Source organism: Garra rufa, chromosome 12, assembly GCF_049309525.1.
Source record: "Garra rufa chromosome 12, GarRuf1.0, whole genome shotgun sequence".
Taxonomy (NCBI): Eukaryota; Metazoa; Chordata; class Actinopteri; order Cypriniformes; family Cyprinidae; genus Garra; species Garra rufa.
Window position 1 is genome coordinate 27907657 of NC_133372.1, and position 18759 is coordinate 27926415.

The 18759-nt window shown below is 38.3% G+C and overlaps 1 protein-coding gene across 1 annotated transcript in view; it reads left to right on the forward strand.

Moving 5' to 3' along the window:
* Positions 1-18759, forward strand: part of dock7 (dedicator of cytokinesis 7) — a 70235-nt gene that overhangs the window by 27253 nt on the left and 24223 nt on the right. The window contains exons 15-31 of the mRNA XM_073852550.1: positions 5549-5666; positions 5800-5870; positions 5999-6137; positions 7899-8000; positions 8311-8397; positions 8485-8716; positions 9796-9960; positions 10093-10262; positions 12001-12093; positions 13168-13257; positions 13712-13807; positions 13892-14032; positions 16272-16385; positions 16471-16638; positions 16740-16879; positions 17362-17531; positions 17650-17804. Coding sequence (XP_073708651.1) covers positions 5549-5666; positions 5800-5870; positions 5999-6137; positions 7899-8000; positions 8311-8397; positions 8485-8716; positions 9796-9960; positions 10093-10262; positions 12001-12093; positions 13168-13257; positions 13712-13807; positions 13892-14032; positions 16272-16385; positions 16471-16638; positions 16740-16879; positions 17362-17531; positions 17650-17804 — 2251 coding nt within the window. The remainder of the gene's footprint in view (positions 1-5548; positions 5667-5799; positions 5871-5998; positions 6138-7898; positions 8001-8310; positions 8398-8484; positions 8717-9795; positions 9961-10092; positions 10263-12000; positions 12094-13167; positions 13258-13711; positions 13808-13891; positions 14033-16271; positions 16386-16470; positions 16639-16739; positions 16880-17361; positions 17532-17649; positions 17805-18759) is intronic.

Below are 18759 nucleotides of genomic sequence, written 5' to 3' on the forward strand. Positions count from 1 at the left end.
GGGGAGGGAGCATTTGGTAATTATTAAGCTGGCTGTGCTTGAGCGTCCTCCTCCCAATCTGGAAAGTTTACTCGGTGCAGACAATTTACAGTATTACACACACACACACACACACACACATCTATAACCTGGCCCCTGGTAGCCTCTGATAAGCAAAGATGAACGATGTTGATAAATCATCCTGCTGATCGATCACATCATCACCACGGCCACTTGGTGCACTGTGCATGTACTGCTAGACGGGAATTAATAATAAAAGTATGCGATTTACGGTTCTGGCTTTGATTTAATGGTCTCCTGAATCAGCGAAGCATCGCTCTCAGGTGCCACTGAGAGAGGGTCTGCATGTACAAGCAGAATTGTCACTGAATCTCTGGACGGTTCGGCTTAGGTGGTAATAGAAATGAGTGATGACTGAAGTTGGGGGAGTTTGTGCCTTTTGCACTGATATGTACAGGCTTTTTATTTACAGCGGCTTTATATTAATCTCCCTTCAGGGTGCAGCAGGAGATTTTTATTTATTTATTTATTTAGGAAAAAATTCTTCCACCTCTGGTGGCCTGGTCGGGCCAGTAGTTTATTTCCAAATATTTTCGCTTTCTTACGCCTGTTTCACACATACTGCGTATGCAGTGCGTATGCAGTCCGTGTGCGTTACGTATGCGGTGCAGAAGCAGCACGGACTCGTTTTGCTTTCACACAGGACGCGTTTGCAGTCCGTTCCTGATCCGCGGCTGTTTACCACAGACACACCATTTATCTGTTATTTTGATTTCAAATACGAATGTGCTTTTTCAGCATTGTGATCCTCTTTTATTACAGTAGAGTAATACAATCTTTCATAGACATATTCACGTTTAAACTCAATAAATTAAACGTATTATTCAATGCCCTTGACTTCTAGATGTATATATTAAGTTGCTAAAGCAAGTTGCAACACATTTGAACAGCATAGGTATAGCTTCCTTTTCTTATTAAAATTGGGCTATCACAAGTATTTTAAATTAAAACTTATCACAGTCAGAAACAGTCGGCTCTCGTGCCTTTCGCATTAAATCGTTATTAAAACCAATCCCTTAAAGAACTTTTCTACCTGGACAAGTGCATTATGTTGCCTTGTTTATTTAAAAGTGCACCTTTCCTAGTTTTAAACTCAGCCAAAAAGCCACGTGTTGACTGTAAAACACAGTAGACTTCATTTATATGCATTTATGGTGTAATCACCACATTTCCGTGTCAATACTTGTTCTTTTTTACAGCTAACAATGCACTGTCACTTTAATTCAGGGCTGCAGCACAGCAAAAAATAGACTCGGTGTGGAAACGATCGCTGCACTGCTTCTGAGCGGTAACAGTCCAATCGCTATTGTTTTGATGCCTGAGCAGGGATGTACTGTTGTTGGATGGAACAATGAACAATAGTCATTATTTACTCCCGACATCTGAAGATACAATGGATGACTTTTGTTTGTGAAGGGAATGCGCCTCCCCATCTACATAAATGCTTCTATGTTCACGCGAATCATTCGTGATCCAGCTTCACTTACAGCAGAATTGAGTATAAGGGTTTTTTTATGAATCTTTGCAATCACCTTTCCTAATAACGTGCTAGTTAGCAAATTTTGTGGATAAATGCGGCTTAAGTAAACAGGCTCATCACTCCACAGAAAGTGGAGGGGGGCGGGGCAAGCGGAGCTCATTAGCATTTAAAGCAGCATCCACCAGAATAGCTTGATTTTTACAGAGCTGATTTTGGCAAGGTAAAAGGGGTGTTTTTTACACTACCAATGAGAAATTTCCCAATGGTAGTGTAAAAAACTGTCTTTTTACCTTACCTGCTGTGGAGTGACTAACCGTAATGTTTACTTTAGCTGCGTTTAGCTGCGAAAAATGCTAACTAGCACATTATAAAGAAAGGCCATTTGCAAAGATACATAAACCCTTATACTCACTACTTCTGTAGGTGAAGCTGCATCACAAATGATTTGCACAAACATATGTAGATCAGGATCGGCGCTTTCCTTTCAAAAACGAAAGTAACGTTAATCCGCTGCGTCTTTAGCAACTCAGATGTCGGGAGTAAATGACGACTACTATGTTCATTATTATATCCAACAACAAAACACTCAAGTCTCTCAATCTGAGGCATTCTTGTCTTCACCTGAGTCGACACAATGGCGATCGGGGTCGGACTGTGTCAGCTCGGTGAGGGCGGATCTAAGGTAAGACTCTCATGTCAGTCAACTATCGTGGGAGTGGTCTCTGACGGTGTGTCGTCACATTGACAAGAAACTGAGAATGACCTGATTTTAAAAAGGGATATTATTTTTAAAGATTAAAAAAAATTCCACTGGGTGGATTTTTATCATTGTAGGGTGGTTGTGTACACAAACTGCCAACACACATTAATGTGCAAAATGTAAAAGTGAGTTAAATGCCCTCTTTAAGATAAAATTCTCATATAAAATGACTAGGTTTAATGCAACTTCATTACAGCTGTATTTATAGACACATATTTCTAACAAAATCTTGCTCGTTGCTAAAATTTGCAACAACAATGTTCAGTAAATGTTTTAGCTTTAGTTCTTTGTTTACATGTGCTGTGATTTGAATATTTAAACTCAGCTGCTTGTGATGTTTACTGATAAACTGTTGAACCTATTACTATTTTTAGCTATTACTAACTAGTAGGGGTGTGACGAGATCCGATGGTGTCCCGCGAGATTTGACTGGTCTCGCGAGAACGTGACGATATCATGGCAAAACATTTTGCAATGTTTACATTAGAGCTGCGTGACTAATAGTTATATAAATATCACAATCTCTATTCAAACACCCATGCGATCTTATTCATGAATGACAACAATTCAGCGGTGTCTATTACAACTGTTTCACGCGCTCCATTGACGCTTATGATGTGAAAGTTATTGAAGACATTCAAATCTGCATTCTTACTGCTGTGGTTTCAGAAAGCAACAGTCTTTTTAACCACATAATCATCATTATGTCTTTGTTACAGACATTTAAATAACATAAGTACTGGGATAAAAGCTTATAGTTTGGCTATAAACACTTATCGTCTACAGTAGCGATCAAAACGAAAGTATAGACGTTTTTCCTGAACACGGAAGTAAGTCCGACTCTTAACTGAAAGAATGCTTTGCATTTCCGGTCTGCATTGTTTCTAGTCAAACTAGGGTATAGACCTTTTTCCTGAGTAAACGATGAGCGCCGCCATTACGAATTCTAACGTCAGATTGAATGCTTTTCTGTTCCGGTTTCCATAGGAACCCATTCAAATAGCGTCCATCTGTTTTTAATGTAGCTAACGTCCGCTGCTTCGTGTCATCTACACACTCATTAAAGTGAGGCACTGACAAATGATGGTCATTGCGACATTGCCAAGTGATGGCGCTATGGAGCCATGAGCTTTTTAAAAACATTTGAATAGGTTTAACATTAGTTTATTAGCTCGGAATATACCCTAATTTGACTAGAAACAATGCAGACCGGAAATGCAAAGCATTCTTTCAGTTAAGAGCCGGACTTACTTCCGTGTTCAGGAAAAAAATCTATATTCCGAGCTAATAAAGCTAATGTTTGATCAGGGTTGGAGCTGAAATTTGTAGGATGGTAAATCTCCAAGAGCAGAGTGGGGCACCCCTGCTTTAATGCTTTTTATATTTTTTGTGGTAGTGGGTCAGCAATTTTTACAATTTCTGTAGAATGGCCCATATATGTGTGTGTGTGTGTGTGTGTGTGTGTGTGTGTGTGTATGTGCATTTGAAACTATTTGGGAAAGCTGTTTATTTGAAACAAACTTGACTGCATTTTTATTTGCCTGCCAGCTGACTTGGTTTATATCTGCTGTTCTGCCGCAGTGATGTATTATCATTGTGCTACTGCATACTCAGACTAACTGGTCCTGTTCAGACAGGTGCGGATAGTTTGGCTTCAATCCATATTTGTGGACACAGCAAACATGACCGGACTCCCATTGTGTACCCAGAGGCCATTCAGGGTTTAGGAGCTTGTGTGTCAGTGGGTATGGGAGGTCTGCAATGTCCCTTCTTACATCCTGCGCCAAATAGAAAATGATTAACCCATTATTATTTGATGGTTTTCCTGAACTGTATAAAACTGAACTGCTGAACGACATTTTTTGTTTATTGCATCTTTTTGAATGCGTGTGTGTGTACACATGTTTTTCTATCCCAGTGGGGACTTGAACCTGAATGCACACTGACTCATGGGGACCTAAATTGAAGTCCCCATGGGGAAACATGCTTATATAGAATGATTTATTTATTTATTTATTATTTTTTTTTTTTTTTGAGAATGTAAAAATTCACGAAGTTTTCTGTGTAGGGGTAAGTTTAGGTGTAGGGTTGGTGTAGCTTATGCAGTTTGTACAGTATAAAAACCATTACGCCAGTAATATTACAATAAGAAATAAAAATAATGTTTGCCTTACATTAGAGAGGAGGTATTGAGAGTGCATGAGAGAGATGTGCTCCTTAGAAAGTCTGTGACCTTTGCGGTCTGTGAGGTCTCCCAGGAGAGAGTGTCCCACGTCACTGCAGTATTTCTTTCCATTCCTGTAGCTACTGTAACCGCAGAACGGAAACGGCTGTGCAACCAAAATCTTTGTAATGAAAAGATCAATGGGGATTATTCTTAATGTTAAAGACGTTTTCACATGTCACCAGAAATAGTTTTTTGAAGTTCTGTTTTGTGGAACTAAGTTTGGTGTAAATTCCAAGTTTTTATGGGTTTGTTCACACTTGTCATGTTTGGTTAGATTAAAATGAATTGGTTTGATTCCTCTGTTTGTGAGGTTCATTTGAGTAAATGTGAACGCTGCCATCTAAACACTGGTGCACACCAAATAAGTGGGGTAAGACCGCTAAACAATTGAATCTCGGTCTGCTTCCAAACAAACTCTGGTGCGGTTGAAATGAAATATGAACGCAACATGGAGCAAATACTTCTAAACAAACCAAAAAGGAAGTAAGGACAATGCAATACAACATGATTTCACAAAGGGAACAAGCAGTGTATTGAAAACAAAATCAGCAGAGGGCAAAAGACCCTCTGATTCAACCACACCAATCAGGTTGTGAACGTAGCATTGTGAGTTTAGATTCAATATATTTAGATTTGCTGTCAAAAAATGCCAGTCTGAATGCTAAACGGACCAGGACCAAATGTATCATTTTCCTTTTAACCAAACAAACCAAACTACAAGTGTGAACACACCTTTAAATGCTATTTTTTAATTATTTAATTTAAACAAGGGACTGTTGATTTTATTTTACTTTTTATTTAATGCACACATTTCTATTTAAATTTTCAGTTAAGGAATTGGCTGAGACAACAGACCAACATTTCCTAAATTAATTGCACATAAACTTATCAAAACCTTTCAATTTTGGATTTAAGAAACTTATTGGAACTTTAGATTCCAATGTTCTTTTATTGAGCTAAAAAAGAGCATCAAACTTCATGTATAAACAGTTTCTTTTTTACTGTCTACCTGTGTCTGTAGGAACCTGCTGTATGTGAATCCACAGAGCTTGAACTTCGCTAACCGTCAAGGCTCAGCCCGTAACATTACAGTGAAAGTACAGTTTATGAATGGGGAAGATCCTAGCAATGCTATGCCTGTAAGTTTTGACAGAATGCAGATCAATATCCAATTGTCACATAGACAAGTACTTTCTCGACTTGGCAAAATGGCAGGAAATACTTACTACTTCACTCATTTTTTTTTCTTTTTTTTTTTCTTTTTTTTTTTAGGTAATCTTTGGAAAATCCAGTTGTGCAGAGTATTCAAAGGAAGCATATACTGCTGTAGTCTATCATAATCGGTGAGTAGCTGGAATTTTTATTAAAAACTATTTTACATGACATCACCCAGATAAAAGATGGATTATCTACACTGATGTTTAACCTTTTTCTTTCTCATTTTTTTTTTCCACATCAAATGTTTCCTCAGATCACCAGATTTCCACGATGAAGTTAAAATCAAGCTACCAGCCTCGCTGACTGACCATCATCACATCCTTTTTACCTTCTACCATGTCAGCTGTCAACAAAAACAGAACACTCCACTGGAGACGCCTGTTGGATACACGGTACAAAGTTTTCCACACTCACACAAACACACACGCACATAATAAAAAATAAACTTTTATTTAGAAAGGATGCGTTAAATTAAGTAAATGCTGTTATTTTATGCTTTCTATCCATTAGAAATCACAAAAAAATTGACCAGCACAACCACAAGTGTTTTTGACCATTAAATCAGCATATCATGATTTTTTTAAATATCATGTGACGCTGAAGACTAAAATAATGGCTGCTGAAAATTCAACATTGCCATCATAAGAATAAATTACATCTTAAATATTTTAAAATAGAACTAAAGAAGAAATTAAAGTGATATTTTTCATAATATTAGTTTTTACCATATTTTTGGTGACCATAAGAAGAAAACTTTTGAATGATGAACACAAAAAAGATTTTTTCTATTTTGACATTTTTGGCAGGCACACAGTGCTAAAAGAGAACACTTTCATAAATCGGTGTACAAATTTAGGCAACAAGCCACCTTTATTTAATAACAAAGATGCAAATTGAGATGTGTTTTAATACTTTGGCAGGTTGTGCATACTTAGATTAGTCTTAAAGTCATAACTGTTTAAAAAAACGTAGATTGGTCTAATTTGACTGCTTGTTAGTCAAACTAGTTCTTCCAAAATAAAATCATTTACTTACCCCCATGTCATCCAAGATGTTCATGTCTTTCTTTCTTCAGTCGCAAAGAAATTTTTCTCCATATAGTTGACTTCAATGGTGCTCAATGGATTGAAGGTTAAAGGAGAACTCCGGTGTGATATTGACCTAAAGTGTATTGAATCATGATACCGAGTGTGAACGTACCTTGCATATCTCATCTCAGTTTGTGTCCAGCAGTCCGAAATCTTGGGTCAGTTATCCGATGCTCACAACAGGTTGTCAATGAGAGTGAATCGGGCATCGGAGAAGCCATGTAAATAAATCACTGTTTTACGCCATTTATGAGGCACAAAGTAGCTCCACACTTCATTGGTAGACTTCCAAGGGCCCTGACATTTAAAACGAGACATTGAGAACTCAGAAAAAGAACCGGTAGTATATTTACAAGAAGATTTATACAGACAGTACCTGGAAGAGAAAATCCGGTCGCCGCCATCTTGAACTTAGTCACGATAAGTCGAGTGTCGAGCACCAAGGAATTTATCAGATTATCAACTTATCAGGTTGTAGTTTCCTTCGTACTCGACACTCGACTTATCGTGACTAAGTTCAAGATGGCTACTTCGATGCCCGATTCACTCTCATTGACAACCTGTTGTGAGCATCGGATAACTGACCCCAGATTTCGGACAGCTGGACACAAACCGAGATGAGATATGCAAGGTACGTTCACACTCGGTATCATGATTCAATACACTTTAGGTCAAAATCACACCAGAGTTCTCCTTTAAAAGGTTAAATTTGAAGCTGCATTGAAACTGCATTTTTAACCTTCAGTCCATGAGCACCATAAAAGTCCACTATATGAAGAAAAATCCTGGAATGTTTTTCTCAAAAAACTTCATTTCTTTGCGACTGAAGAAAGAAAAACATGAATATCTTGGATGACATAGTAAATTATTAGGACATTTTTATTCTGCAAGTGGAGTAATCCTTTAAGACACAGTCGTAACAGTGATGTTTAACATTAACATACTGATGTTTATGCAGCTGTACCCTGGATCATGACTCTCTTAATAAAACCTAATTTAATCATGATGTGCCTGAAGGTTCACTCCTATAGTAAATGTTGCTTCTTACTGCTTATTTTTCCTCAGTGGATTCCCATGCTACAAAATGGACGTTTGAGAACGGGTCACTTCTGCCTTCCTGTATCTCTGGAGAAACCGCCTCAGTCTTACTCTGTTCTCTCTCCTGATGTAAGCCAGTTTTTGTCACAACACACACAGTTAAATATTTAGTATTTTGTATCATGTGTCCCTTATTTATGTAACTTAGTTGTTAAAAGATTTCTTTAATCTTTAACGTTACTGTTTTAGACAGACCAAGTGCTAATATTCTTAATTGTGCTTTTAATCAATATGATACTGGCTTTGTTGTAGTGCTGTTATTTTTCATATACACTACAATGGGACTTATGGTTCGGAGGAAGTGTGTTTGAAAGTATTTTAGGCTAGCAATGTATAATAAAAAAACAGTTATACTCCAAGTTCATGCATTTATGTGTAGGTTCCTCTTCCTGGAATGAAATGGGTTGATAACCACAGAGGGGTGTTTAATGTAGGGGTTGTGGCTGCATCCACCATCCACACACAGGTAATTAGTAGTTTAATTTTCAAAGTCCTCATTAATGGCTTACTTCAAACAAATGCATTCTTTAAAGTGTTTCTTTCTTCTGCCCAGGACCAGTTTTTAGATAAGTTCTTTGCATTGGTGCATGCGCTGGATGAGCACATGTTCCCTGTGAGGATAGGAGACATGCGCATTATGGAGAATAATCTGGAGACAGAGCTGAAGTCTAGTATAGCAGCTTTGAATTCCTCTCAGCTGGAGCCTGTGGTGCGCTTCCTCCACCTACTGCTGGACAAACTGGTGTTGCTGATGGTGCGGCCACCTGTCATAGCCGGCCAAATAGGTACCCTCTGTCTTACAACCTACATAGTCTCAGAAAAATCACAGAAAAATTTTACTTTAAAGAGTTTCTGTCATTTACGCACCCTAATGGTGTTCTAGAACTGTTTGACTGAATGACTTTTTTTCTGTGGAACGTAAAGGTGGTTTGAGATGTTTTTTTCATTGCCTCAGATGTTACATGATATTGAAAGAGTTTACAGCTGGCGATGGATATAAACGTAGGCTTAAACCTAATGTGTACCTTCGACTTTTCCCCACAAGGAGTCTAAACGCCCCCAGATATCGAGTGAAATCCGTGCTGGGAAACTCCTTCAGTGGCCGCAGTCTCTTGCCAAAGTCAGAATGATTACATCCTGCCAGAATGGCATCTAGCGTTTCTTGTCTCTCCTGTTTGTAAGCTGTGGTCTACTAAAAGCCTCAAAGGCATCAGGGCTGAAGTAGAAAGAACAAAGACGCAAGTCTTTAGAAAGTTTCATTCGTCCACAGGCATTTTCCCATTCTTTTCTTCTCTTCTTATCGATAGGAAAGCAGTGAATACTCTTGTTGCAGTTCAAATGAAAATTGCAACTAAAAGCCGTGTGGCCTAGTTTCATTATTTTGCTTTCCGAGTTGTGTTTCGGTAAAACCATTTCATGTGATCGAAATAATGGCACCCCCCATAGTCCAAAACATGTATAAAAAGATGTGGATTTTTTTTAATAACCTAAATCTTTAATGGGGTTTCTAATATGTATTTCAGTAAGAGACATCATTTATGTAATATTAAGCCATACAAGTATTAATACCTGGGGTTCACTTTAAAATTTGTTTTGTGATTTACAGAAAAAATGCATACAGTTTTGGAACAACATGCGGGTGAATAAATGATGACAGAATTCTCATTTTTGCATGGACTCAATTTAACTTATTTAATACTAAATTGGTAGTTTGTTCACAAATTAAAAAGTGCAAGTTTCCATAATAAACATAAAATAGAAAATAGCTTGAAAACTGCGTAAAATAGTCGTTAGTCTCCTGACTTTGGGTGTTTCTTAAAGATTTTGTGTTTTTATTATTATTATTTTTTTTTCTTTACTATAGTAAATCTTGGTCAAGCCTCTTTTGAAGTGATGGCGTCCATAGTGAACCGTCTACATAAGTACTTGGACACTAGTCAAGATATGCATGGGCGAAACAGCCTTCTCTCCTCATATATCCACTATGTCTTCCGTCTGCCCAACATGGATCCCAACTCCCCCTCTCCAGGTCAGGTTTCAACTTGATCTTTTGATTTATGTTTTTAAATCTGTGGAGATTATGTTTTGGAGTGTTTAAGATTGGTTAAATTAGTTGTCACTCTTATGTGTTTCAATCAATTCCATATGTTCTGCGTAATAGGCCCAGGAGGACTGGGGGGTTCAGTGCATTATGCCACCATGGCTCGTTCTGCTGTTCGACCTGCAAGCCTCAACCTCAACCGCTCTCGTAGCCTTAGCAACAGCAACCCAGACATCTCTGGCACTCCAACTTCTCCAGATGATGAAGTACGCTCCATCATTGGCAGTAAGGTCGGTAGACACATTTCAGCAGCTCTGTTGGCAATCATTCTTTTCCTATAAGATGTATTGTTGTATTATATATGCATCAAAATGTATTTTTAGTGCTGTTAAGACATGCTTTGATTGCTCCAGTAGGATGTGACTAATTGTATTCATTACTATGAGTGCATTTATAGGTCATTGACTTTCTGCACTAGATTTAGCTGATCATCAGCATTTCTCAATGTTACAGTTCAACCTATAGCTCACCAGGAAGGCAAACTTTAGCTGGAACATTTTATGTACTTAACCTGTGTTACACAACCAGCAAAAGGAAAAACAAAAATGAACTATAACACAATGAATGTGTGGCTGATTTCGGAGGCTAAAATCCATTCACAAATTTGCCTTTGAATGTGTAGCTGATAGCTCAGTTATTTGTTTGTTGTAGTGCTCAGTTCATACAAGGAATCAGGTAAAACAGGCAAAATAAGAGATTCATTATTCCATAATCAATAAATGAATTATCTGGTATCTTTGATTTAGGTATGTAACTACTGTAGTTTCTTGGCTATATATAAGCTTATCTTAGTAGATGAAATCTTAAAGGTATAGTTCACCTAAAAATAAAAATTCTGTCATTAATTACTTACCCTCATGTTGTTCCAAAACAGGTAAGACCTTTGTTCATCTTTGGGACACAAATTAAGATATTTTTGATCAAATCTGAGAGCTTTCTGACCCTGCATAGACAGCAGTGTAACCGAAATGTTTTCAGGTCCAGAAACATAGTAAGAACATGGTTAAAATATGAAAAAATAAATAAATAAATACTTCTTTATGTGCAAAAAACAAAAAAAATAATACCTTTATTCAACAATTCTTCTCCTTCAAGTCACATCCTCTGCCATTATTAAGAGTACCACGACTTGTAGCTTCTCATAGGTTTGTAAAATTATGGTTGAACCACTGATGTCACATAGCATTGCTGTCTTTGGAGGGTCAGAAAGCGTTCAGATTTCATCAAAAAATATCTTAATTTGTGTTCTGAAGAAGAACAAAGGTCTTACGGTTTTGAGACTACATGAGGGTAAGTAATTAATGACAGAATTGTAATTTTTGGGTGAACTATCCCTATTTATGTTTTTGAGAAAAGTCTCTTCTGCTATCCAAGGCTACATTTATTTGACCAAAAATACAGTAAAAACAATACTGTGAAATTTATATATATATATATATAATCTGAATTGTTAATATTCATTACTCCATTCATCAATATTACGATTCTTCAGAAATCATTCCAATATGCTGAAACTTTTACAATTTAAAAGTCCTTGCTGATACTTTTAACCAGTTGAATCCATCTCTGCTGAATTAAAGTATTTATTTCAGAAAAAAAATCCTGTTGACCCCAAACTTTTGAAATTTTATAATGTACCAAATGCTCTGAAGATGTTTAATGATGTTTTATTTGAGGTACACCTAAGAATTATTGTTGCTAACCATTGATCCTTTTTCCCCTTGTTGAAATGAATGTATCCGCCTGATTTCACATCATGTGTTCTCTGTGCTAAACTAAGTCTCAAAGGCTTTGATTACCACTTAAAGATGCTTGATACTCTAACATGTTGCTGTTCAAAGATGAAAAATTAATATAAACTAACTTGCTCCCTTGCTCACTTTATCTCCTGTAACTTTTGACCTCTCACTGTTCCCTGGCTTGCTTGCGTCTGCCCGTGATCCTTTTGATGCCACCCTTGGCTTGCAGGGCTTAGATCGCTCCAACTCCTGGGTGCATACCATGGGGTGCAAAAGCGCCCCCTGGGGGACCAGCCCTGGCTCTTCATCCGATGCCAAGCAGGTCATTCTGACTATCCCAACCTCCAAATACAAAGCAGAATCCCCCATTTCACACAGCCGTTCCCAGTAGCACTGAAACAACAATATCTAATAACTCCATGGCACACTCGTCATACATATGCTTTTTCCCTTTTCTTTTATTTACTTCTCATTTACCTCATACCATTCACTCTTCCTAAACAGTCATTTTCAAAGCCATTTCACTCTAAAAAGCATTGCATGGGCATAACTAACCAATTTTCATTTTCTCTCTACTTGGCATGTTATATGTTGCATGTACATGTATGAGTGCGTGAATGTTTTGTTTGTCTCTGTTCATTTATTTATTAATAACTGGCACCTGGTTAAGTCTAATAATTTTCTTTTTCCATTGCTCAGTGCCTGTAATAATCTGATTCATTAAAGCTTACATGCATACATACATAATTGTTTTATTTATTTAATATTATTTTATACAACAGCACACAAAACACTTGTTAAAATCACTTCAGTCTTAATGAGTAGACTATGTAAAAAGGACTGTCAAATGATTAATCGTGATTAATCGCATCCAAAATAAGTTTGTTTACATACTATATGTGTGTACTGTGTATATTTATTATGTATATTTAAATACACACATACATGTGTGTGTGTGTATATATATATATATAATCTAAAATATATACAAGTATAAATATAAATACATACAAAATTTTTCAAAATACATGTATGTATGTGTATTCATATATACATAATAAATGTACACAGTGAACACACAAATAGTATGTAAACAAACTTTTATTTTTTGGATGCGATTAATTGCAATTTAATTGCGATTAATCGTTTGACAGCCCTATATGTAAAGTGACTATGTCCCTCAGAATGGCTATTTGTCTGATGAAAACTGTAATCGTTTAATATAAAAGTAATTAATCTATTATGATATAACAGTTTGTACATTCTTGTTCTCTATTGTGTTTTTGTGCGTGTGGGTTGTGTGTGTGTGAGTGTAGATATTGTTAGTGAATGGCACCACATACTCCTGTCCTCCACACTAATCTATTGTCACCCTTCCATTCATCCCCACCCATAGGCCATGGAGCGCAGTGGCAATCGCATGTCATCGCACACTGAGAGCGCCAGTTTCTTGCAAACATTAACAGGACGCTTGCCGACCAAAAAGGTAGAGACCCAATTCCCGGAGGGCAGGAGCCGACCCCCTCCTCGCCTCACCTGCGCCTTTGTGTCTTGGAATGACTGAATGTTGTTGTTGTTGTTGTTTGTTGCTGTGGTGGTCATGTTCTTGTGGATGCTGGGTACATGTTCTTCTCTTTACTATGAATGACTGGCACCTCTTTACTATGAATGCAACTGAAGACTGTTTGAAGAAGGAATGATGTGTTACTTGTGGTATGTAGCACCCTGTTGGTCTTGCCGGGTGCTGTGTTCGAATGGGATGTTTATCTGTGTTCAATGTTGGATCCGTAGAATAATGAATCCTCCCCACTCTTGCAGCAACACAGTGGACCTTATGTCAAAGGACCGTATCAAATCCCATAGTAGAACTAAGATATACTAACCTATATGCAGTGTATTTGTTGGTGAGTGGTTCTTTGATGGTTCCTTTCTGTTCTCAGCTCTTTCATGAGGAGCTTGCCTTGCAGTGGGTGGTCAGCAGTGGCAGCGTGAGGGAGGGAGCCCTGCAACAGGCCTGGTTCTTCTTTGAGCTTATGGTAAGAACAACCGCAATCATAAATCTGAAGTGTAGCATATGTTTTTGAAGTTGTGAGACAAAAGTATGTTCTTTCTCTTTTCAGGTTAAGAGCATCATTCACCACTTATACTTTAGTGACCGCCTGCAGTCTCCCAGGAAGAACCGCTTCCCTGAGCGCTTCATGGATGACATCACTGCTCTGGTTAGCACCATTGCGGGTGACATCGTCTCACGTTTCCAGAAGGTGGGAAAACTGCAACTACATTATTCATGTCAGCTTTTATTTTGTTTTACATCGTTTTTTGTTTTACATTGTTTTTTGTTTTACAATGACATTAATCATGTCATTATTATGTTATGAATGTCACAGTAAAATTTAATGTGCAGACACCATATACAGTGCCTTGTGATGCTTGGAGTTGAGGTTCATCAGATTAGAGAATCATTTTTTTTCTCACAATCTGAGAGTTCTTTAAGTACTTGGTTGCAAGTTCCAAGTGTGTTTTCATGTGTCTTTACTGAGGAAAGGATTGAGTTTCACCACACCACCATAAAGCCCAGATCAGTAGAGTGTTGCAGTGATGTTTGTCCATCTGTTAGTTTCTCCCATTTGCATATATCATCATGGAGCTCCGCTAGAGTGACCATCAGCTTCTTGGTCCCCAGTCTAACCAAGACCCTTCTCTATCAAATGCTAAGTTTGGCCAGGAGGCCAGCTCTTGTAAGAGTTCTAGTTGTTCGAAACTTCTTCCATTATGGACAATGGAGGATTGCTTCTGTGAACCTTCAATGCAGCAGAATTTTTTCTAAACTCTTCCTCAGATGTGTGGCTTGACACAATCCTGTCTCTAAACTCTATAGGCAGTTCTTCTGACCTCAGGGCTTGGTTTTTGCTCTGATATGCAATTTCAGCTCTTAGACCTTTTATTGAGAGGCGTGTGCCTTTCCAGATCATGCCCATTCAATTGAATTAGCCACAGGTTAATTACACTCATAGTGTAGTAACATCTACATGTGATATGAATGCTCCTGATCTAAATTTCAAGTGTCCCAGAAAAGGGTATAAATACTTATGCAATGTAATCATTTTAAGTTTTTTTGTTTTTAATAAATTTATTATCAGTGTTGATTTATAATCATATAAATATGATTTATGTAATAATATATAAAAGAAAGAAACAATACATTTTATATTAGTATGACATTGACATGACATGACATGATGAAGCCTTGATTGGTCACATACACTTTTACATGCAGTGAAATTGTACCCCTCCGACCATACACAAACATCACATTTCGGGGAAGACAGGTCAGTCGATCCTGTCCTGCAGCTAGAAGAGCGCCGGTCACAGACCCGCCTACCCACACCGGGGGTAAAAGCACACGAAGGCGTGGGATCTGGGAGAGGCAATGATTGTCTATGTGTAACTATGTACGTATGTATGCGTGCAGTGTGTGTATGTGTAAGCCTGTGAAGTCTGAAACCCAGTCCGCAACAGGTGTCCTTGGAACGGGGAGGAGGAAATCAGAGCGTCTCGTTATCTTGTTTTCCGGGGGAAGTTGTTTGTCTCCAGCAACGGCCTTGGCCGAGGCCATCTGGAAGAAGGGGGGGGGATCCGAAAGAGAAAGCTCCAATTTTTTTTTCCAAATTTAGGTCAATATATCTGCCAATTTCGCAGATATCTAATGTCCATTACTGGTCACCAGGTCTGTCCAGAACCCGTTGCATAGCTGCTAGTTTCTCTAATCGTCGATACCGCAGGGCCCCACCTAATCCCATCAGCAGAAACCCTGTTATCAAAGTTCCGAATAAATAAATATCTTCAATATCCTCCAGGGACAGAGTGGCCAGGCACACGACGCGCCACTTCTCCCACCCGTCCATCATGTATCCAGCTGCAAACGTTCCTGCAGGACAGTTTGGTTCCCCTGAACCCAGGCTTCTCGTCGAGAAGATGGTATCAGTTGCGTTCAGAGACCAGTTGATCAAATCCATAATTCCTTTTATGTTTCGAGAGCAGGGCAAAGAGAGTCTCAGAGATAGAACTACGGGAGAAGAGAAGCCAGCGAGGAGAGATAGGGGAAGGAGAGGGAAAGATGCGACCGCCTTCGCTGAGAGCCACACTTTTTAACATTACCACATTGTATGTAGTTTAAAAGGATAGGTCACTCAAAAATGAAAATTCTGTTATTAAATACTCTCTCATGTTTGTTTATTTTTGGAATTATCATGTTTAAGGCCCAGAAAGTTGGTAATGACATCAATGAAATAGTCCATGTGACATTAGTGGTTCAACCATAATGTTATGAAGCTTTAAGTATAATGTAAAGTTCAATGGTAACCTATATGCAGATGATCAGTCAAGAAAAGGCATGACTGTTTATTCTAATTATTTTAAGCTTTTGAAATGGTGAACCACTGATAAATGTAAATGTGAGTTTGCCGTTTCATGTTTGTCTTTACTTTATTGTCTTTTTAGGATCTTGAGTTGGTGGAAAGGCTCAACACCAGCTTGGCCTTCTTCCTCAATGACCTCCTGTCAGTCATGGATAGAGGCTTTGTCTTCTCTCTCATCAAAACCTACTGGAAACAGGTACCTTGCAGGCCAGCTCCAAACATGTTTTTCTTTTACACATGTTATGTCTTTTCTGATGGTCTTCTATTCCTTCTGTTCCCAGGTGTCCACCAAGCTCTATGCACTACAGAACCCCACTCTAGAGTCTCTGAGACTAGACTTCCTGAGGATCGTCTGTAGCCATGAACACTATGTCACTCTAAACCTGCCCTTCAGTCTGCTTACACCCCCAGCATCCCCCTCTCCTTCGGTCTCCTCTGCCACATCTCAGGTATGAACACTAACTGAGAAAGGTTAACTGTAATGAGCTCTAAATTACACCAAAATTGATAGCTATGAAAACCAATTTTTTTTCTCATTGTCTCCCACCAGAGTTCTGGTTTCTCTACCCATGTGCAGGACCAAAAGATCGCCAACATGTTTGAGCTGTCTGTGCCCTTCAGAGAGCAGCATTACCTCGCTGGTCTGGCTCTGACAGAGCTGGCTGTAATACTCGACCCAGAGGCTGATGGGTCAGTACCCTGGTGTGTGCCCTATTTCTATTCTTAACACTTTAAAAAAATTTATTTTATAACTTTTGCTATTTGAATATATTTCATATATTCATGATTTAAATTAAAGGAAAATTCTGTCACTGATTACTCATTCTCATGTTGTTCCAAACCTGTAAGACATTTGTTTATCTTCAGAACACAAATTAAAATATTTTTGATGAAATCTGAGAGCTTTCTGATTCTGCATAGACAGCAACACAACTACCACGTTCAAGGCCCAGAAAGTCAGTCTTGTTGCTGTCAATGCAGGGTCAGAAAGCACCACAGATTTCATCAAAAATATCTTTATTTGTATTCCAAAAATAAAGGTCTTACGGGTTTGGAAAGAGAAAGTAATTAATGACAGAATTTAAATTTTGGTTGAACTATCTCTTTAAGTATTTTGATTATTTATAACATCCAACAAATATGTAATTTTACTCTCTTTCCTCTTGCTATAGGATGTTTGGTCTCCATAAGAAGGTAATCAGCGTGGTTCATAATCTGCTGTCCAGTCATGACTCGGACCCACGGTATGCTGACCCTGATGTCAAAGCCAGAGTTGCCTTGCTCTACCTACCACTCATAGGCATTGTGATGGAAACCCTTCCCCAGCTCCATGATTTCACTGGTATGTTCATTGCTTTTTGTATCCTGCTTGTGCTGTATTGTAAATATGCCTTGTGATAACAACATCCACCCATGTTGCTGTTTTTCTTTAGTCTTTTTAACCTTTCTTTCTGTCACAGAATCCCATAATCAGTGGGGGCGTCCTGGTGGTCCAGGTACCGAGGAGCAGGAAGCTGAGGGCAACAGTATGATCAGCCAGACAGTTGCAATGGCGATTGCTGGGACCTCTGTGCCACAGATGTCACGGCCTAGTAGTTTTTTGCTCAATCCACAGGTATTGTGACCTCACTGTTCTTAAGAGATGGTTTTAAATGATTAGTTTACACAAAAATGAAAATCACCCCATTATTTAATCACCGTCAAGCCATCCAAGGTGTATATTACTTTCTTCTTTCAGACGAATATGAGTTATATTAAATGTCCTGGCTCTTCCAATCTTTATAATGGCAGTGAATGGCTGTTGAGATTTTGAAGCAAAACAAAGTGCATAAATCATTAGGGGTGGGAGGAAAAAAATCGATTGACCTATCCCGATTCTTTTTGAAACGATTTAAAAATCTGTTGGTTTACCTCTTTTTACTGCTTTTATTTCAAGGGCAAAATGTATAAATGTGTTGCACTTTAAGCAGCACCACGCAGACGATCAGCGTATAACATTAATGTACTGCGAGAGTGATTTGAAAGCATGCAGAGCCATCTGCTCTCTCAGGGCTCCAGTCATTTTGCGAACATTTTTTCTGCCGGTGGGACTAATTTTTGTGAGCGGTCGCACTGGTGTGACCACTGCGTTATTCAACTCCTAAGCGCTGCCATGTCTTAATGACTTTCAAGCATTTAACATAACTGTTTCCAGCTCTTTAAAGCTTCAAAATGATCCAATTTGAATGTTATTTTTAACGGGATGACCAAAATATACTTTGCGATAAACAAAGTAAAATTTGTTTTGCCGGGAAAACATGACTAAAACGATTTGTAGTAACATAGCACTATATTTTATTTCAGAAAGTATTTTTTCTGGGGCGCTGGTGAGCATACAATGGAGTAAGACGTGTGGAGATTAGCTCCTGTCTAGTTTCCTTTAAAATTATTATTTTATAACGCATTTTCAGCAAACTAATTGTGGACATTGTTTTTGTAAGACCCATCGGAACAACCGTTACCCGTATCAGCTACTTTAATGGCGAGTAACCTGCGTAAATATAAATACAGCGGCGCTGCAAGCACTAGGC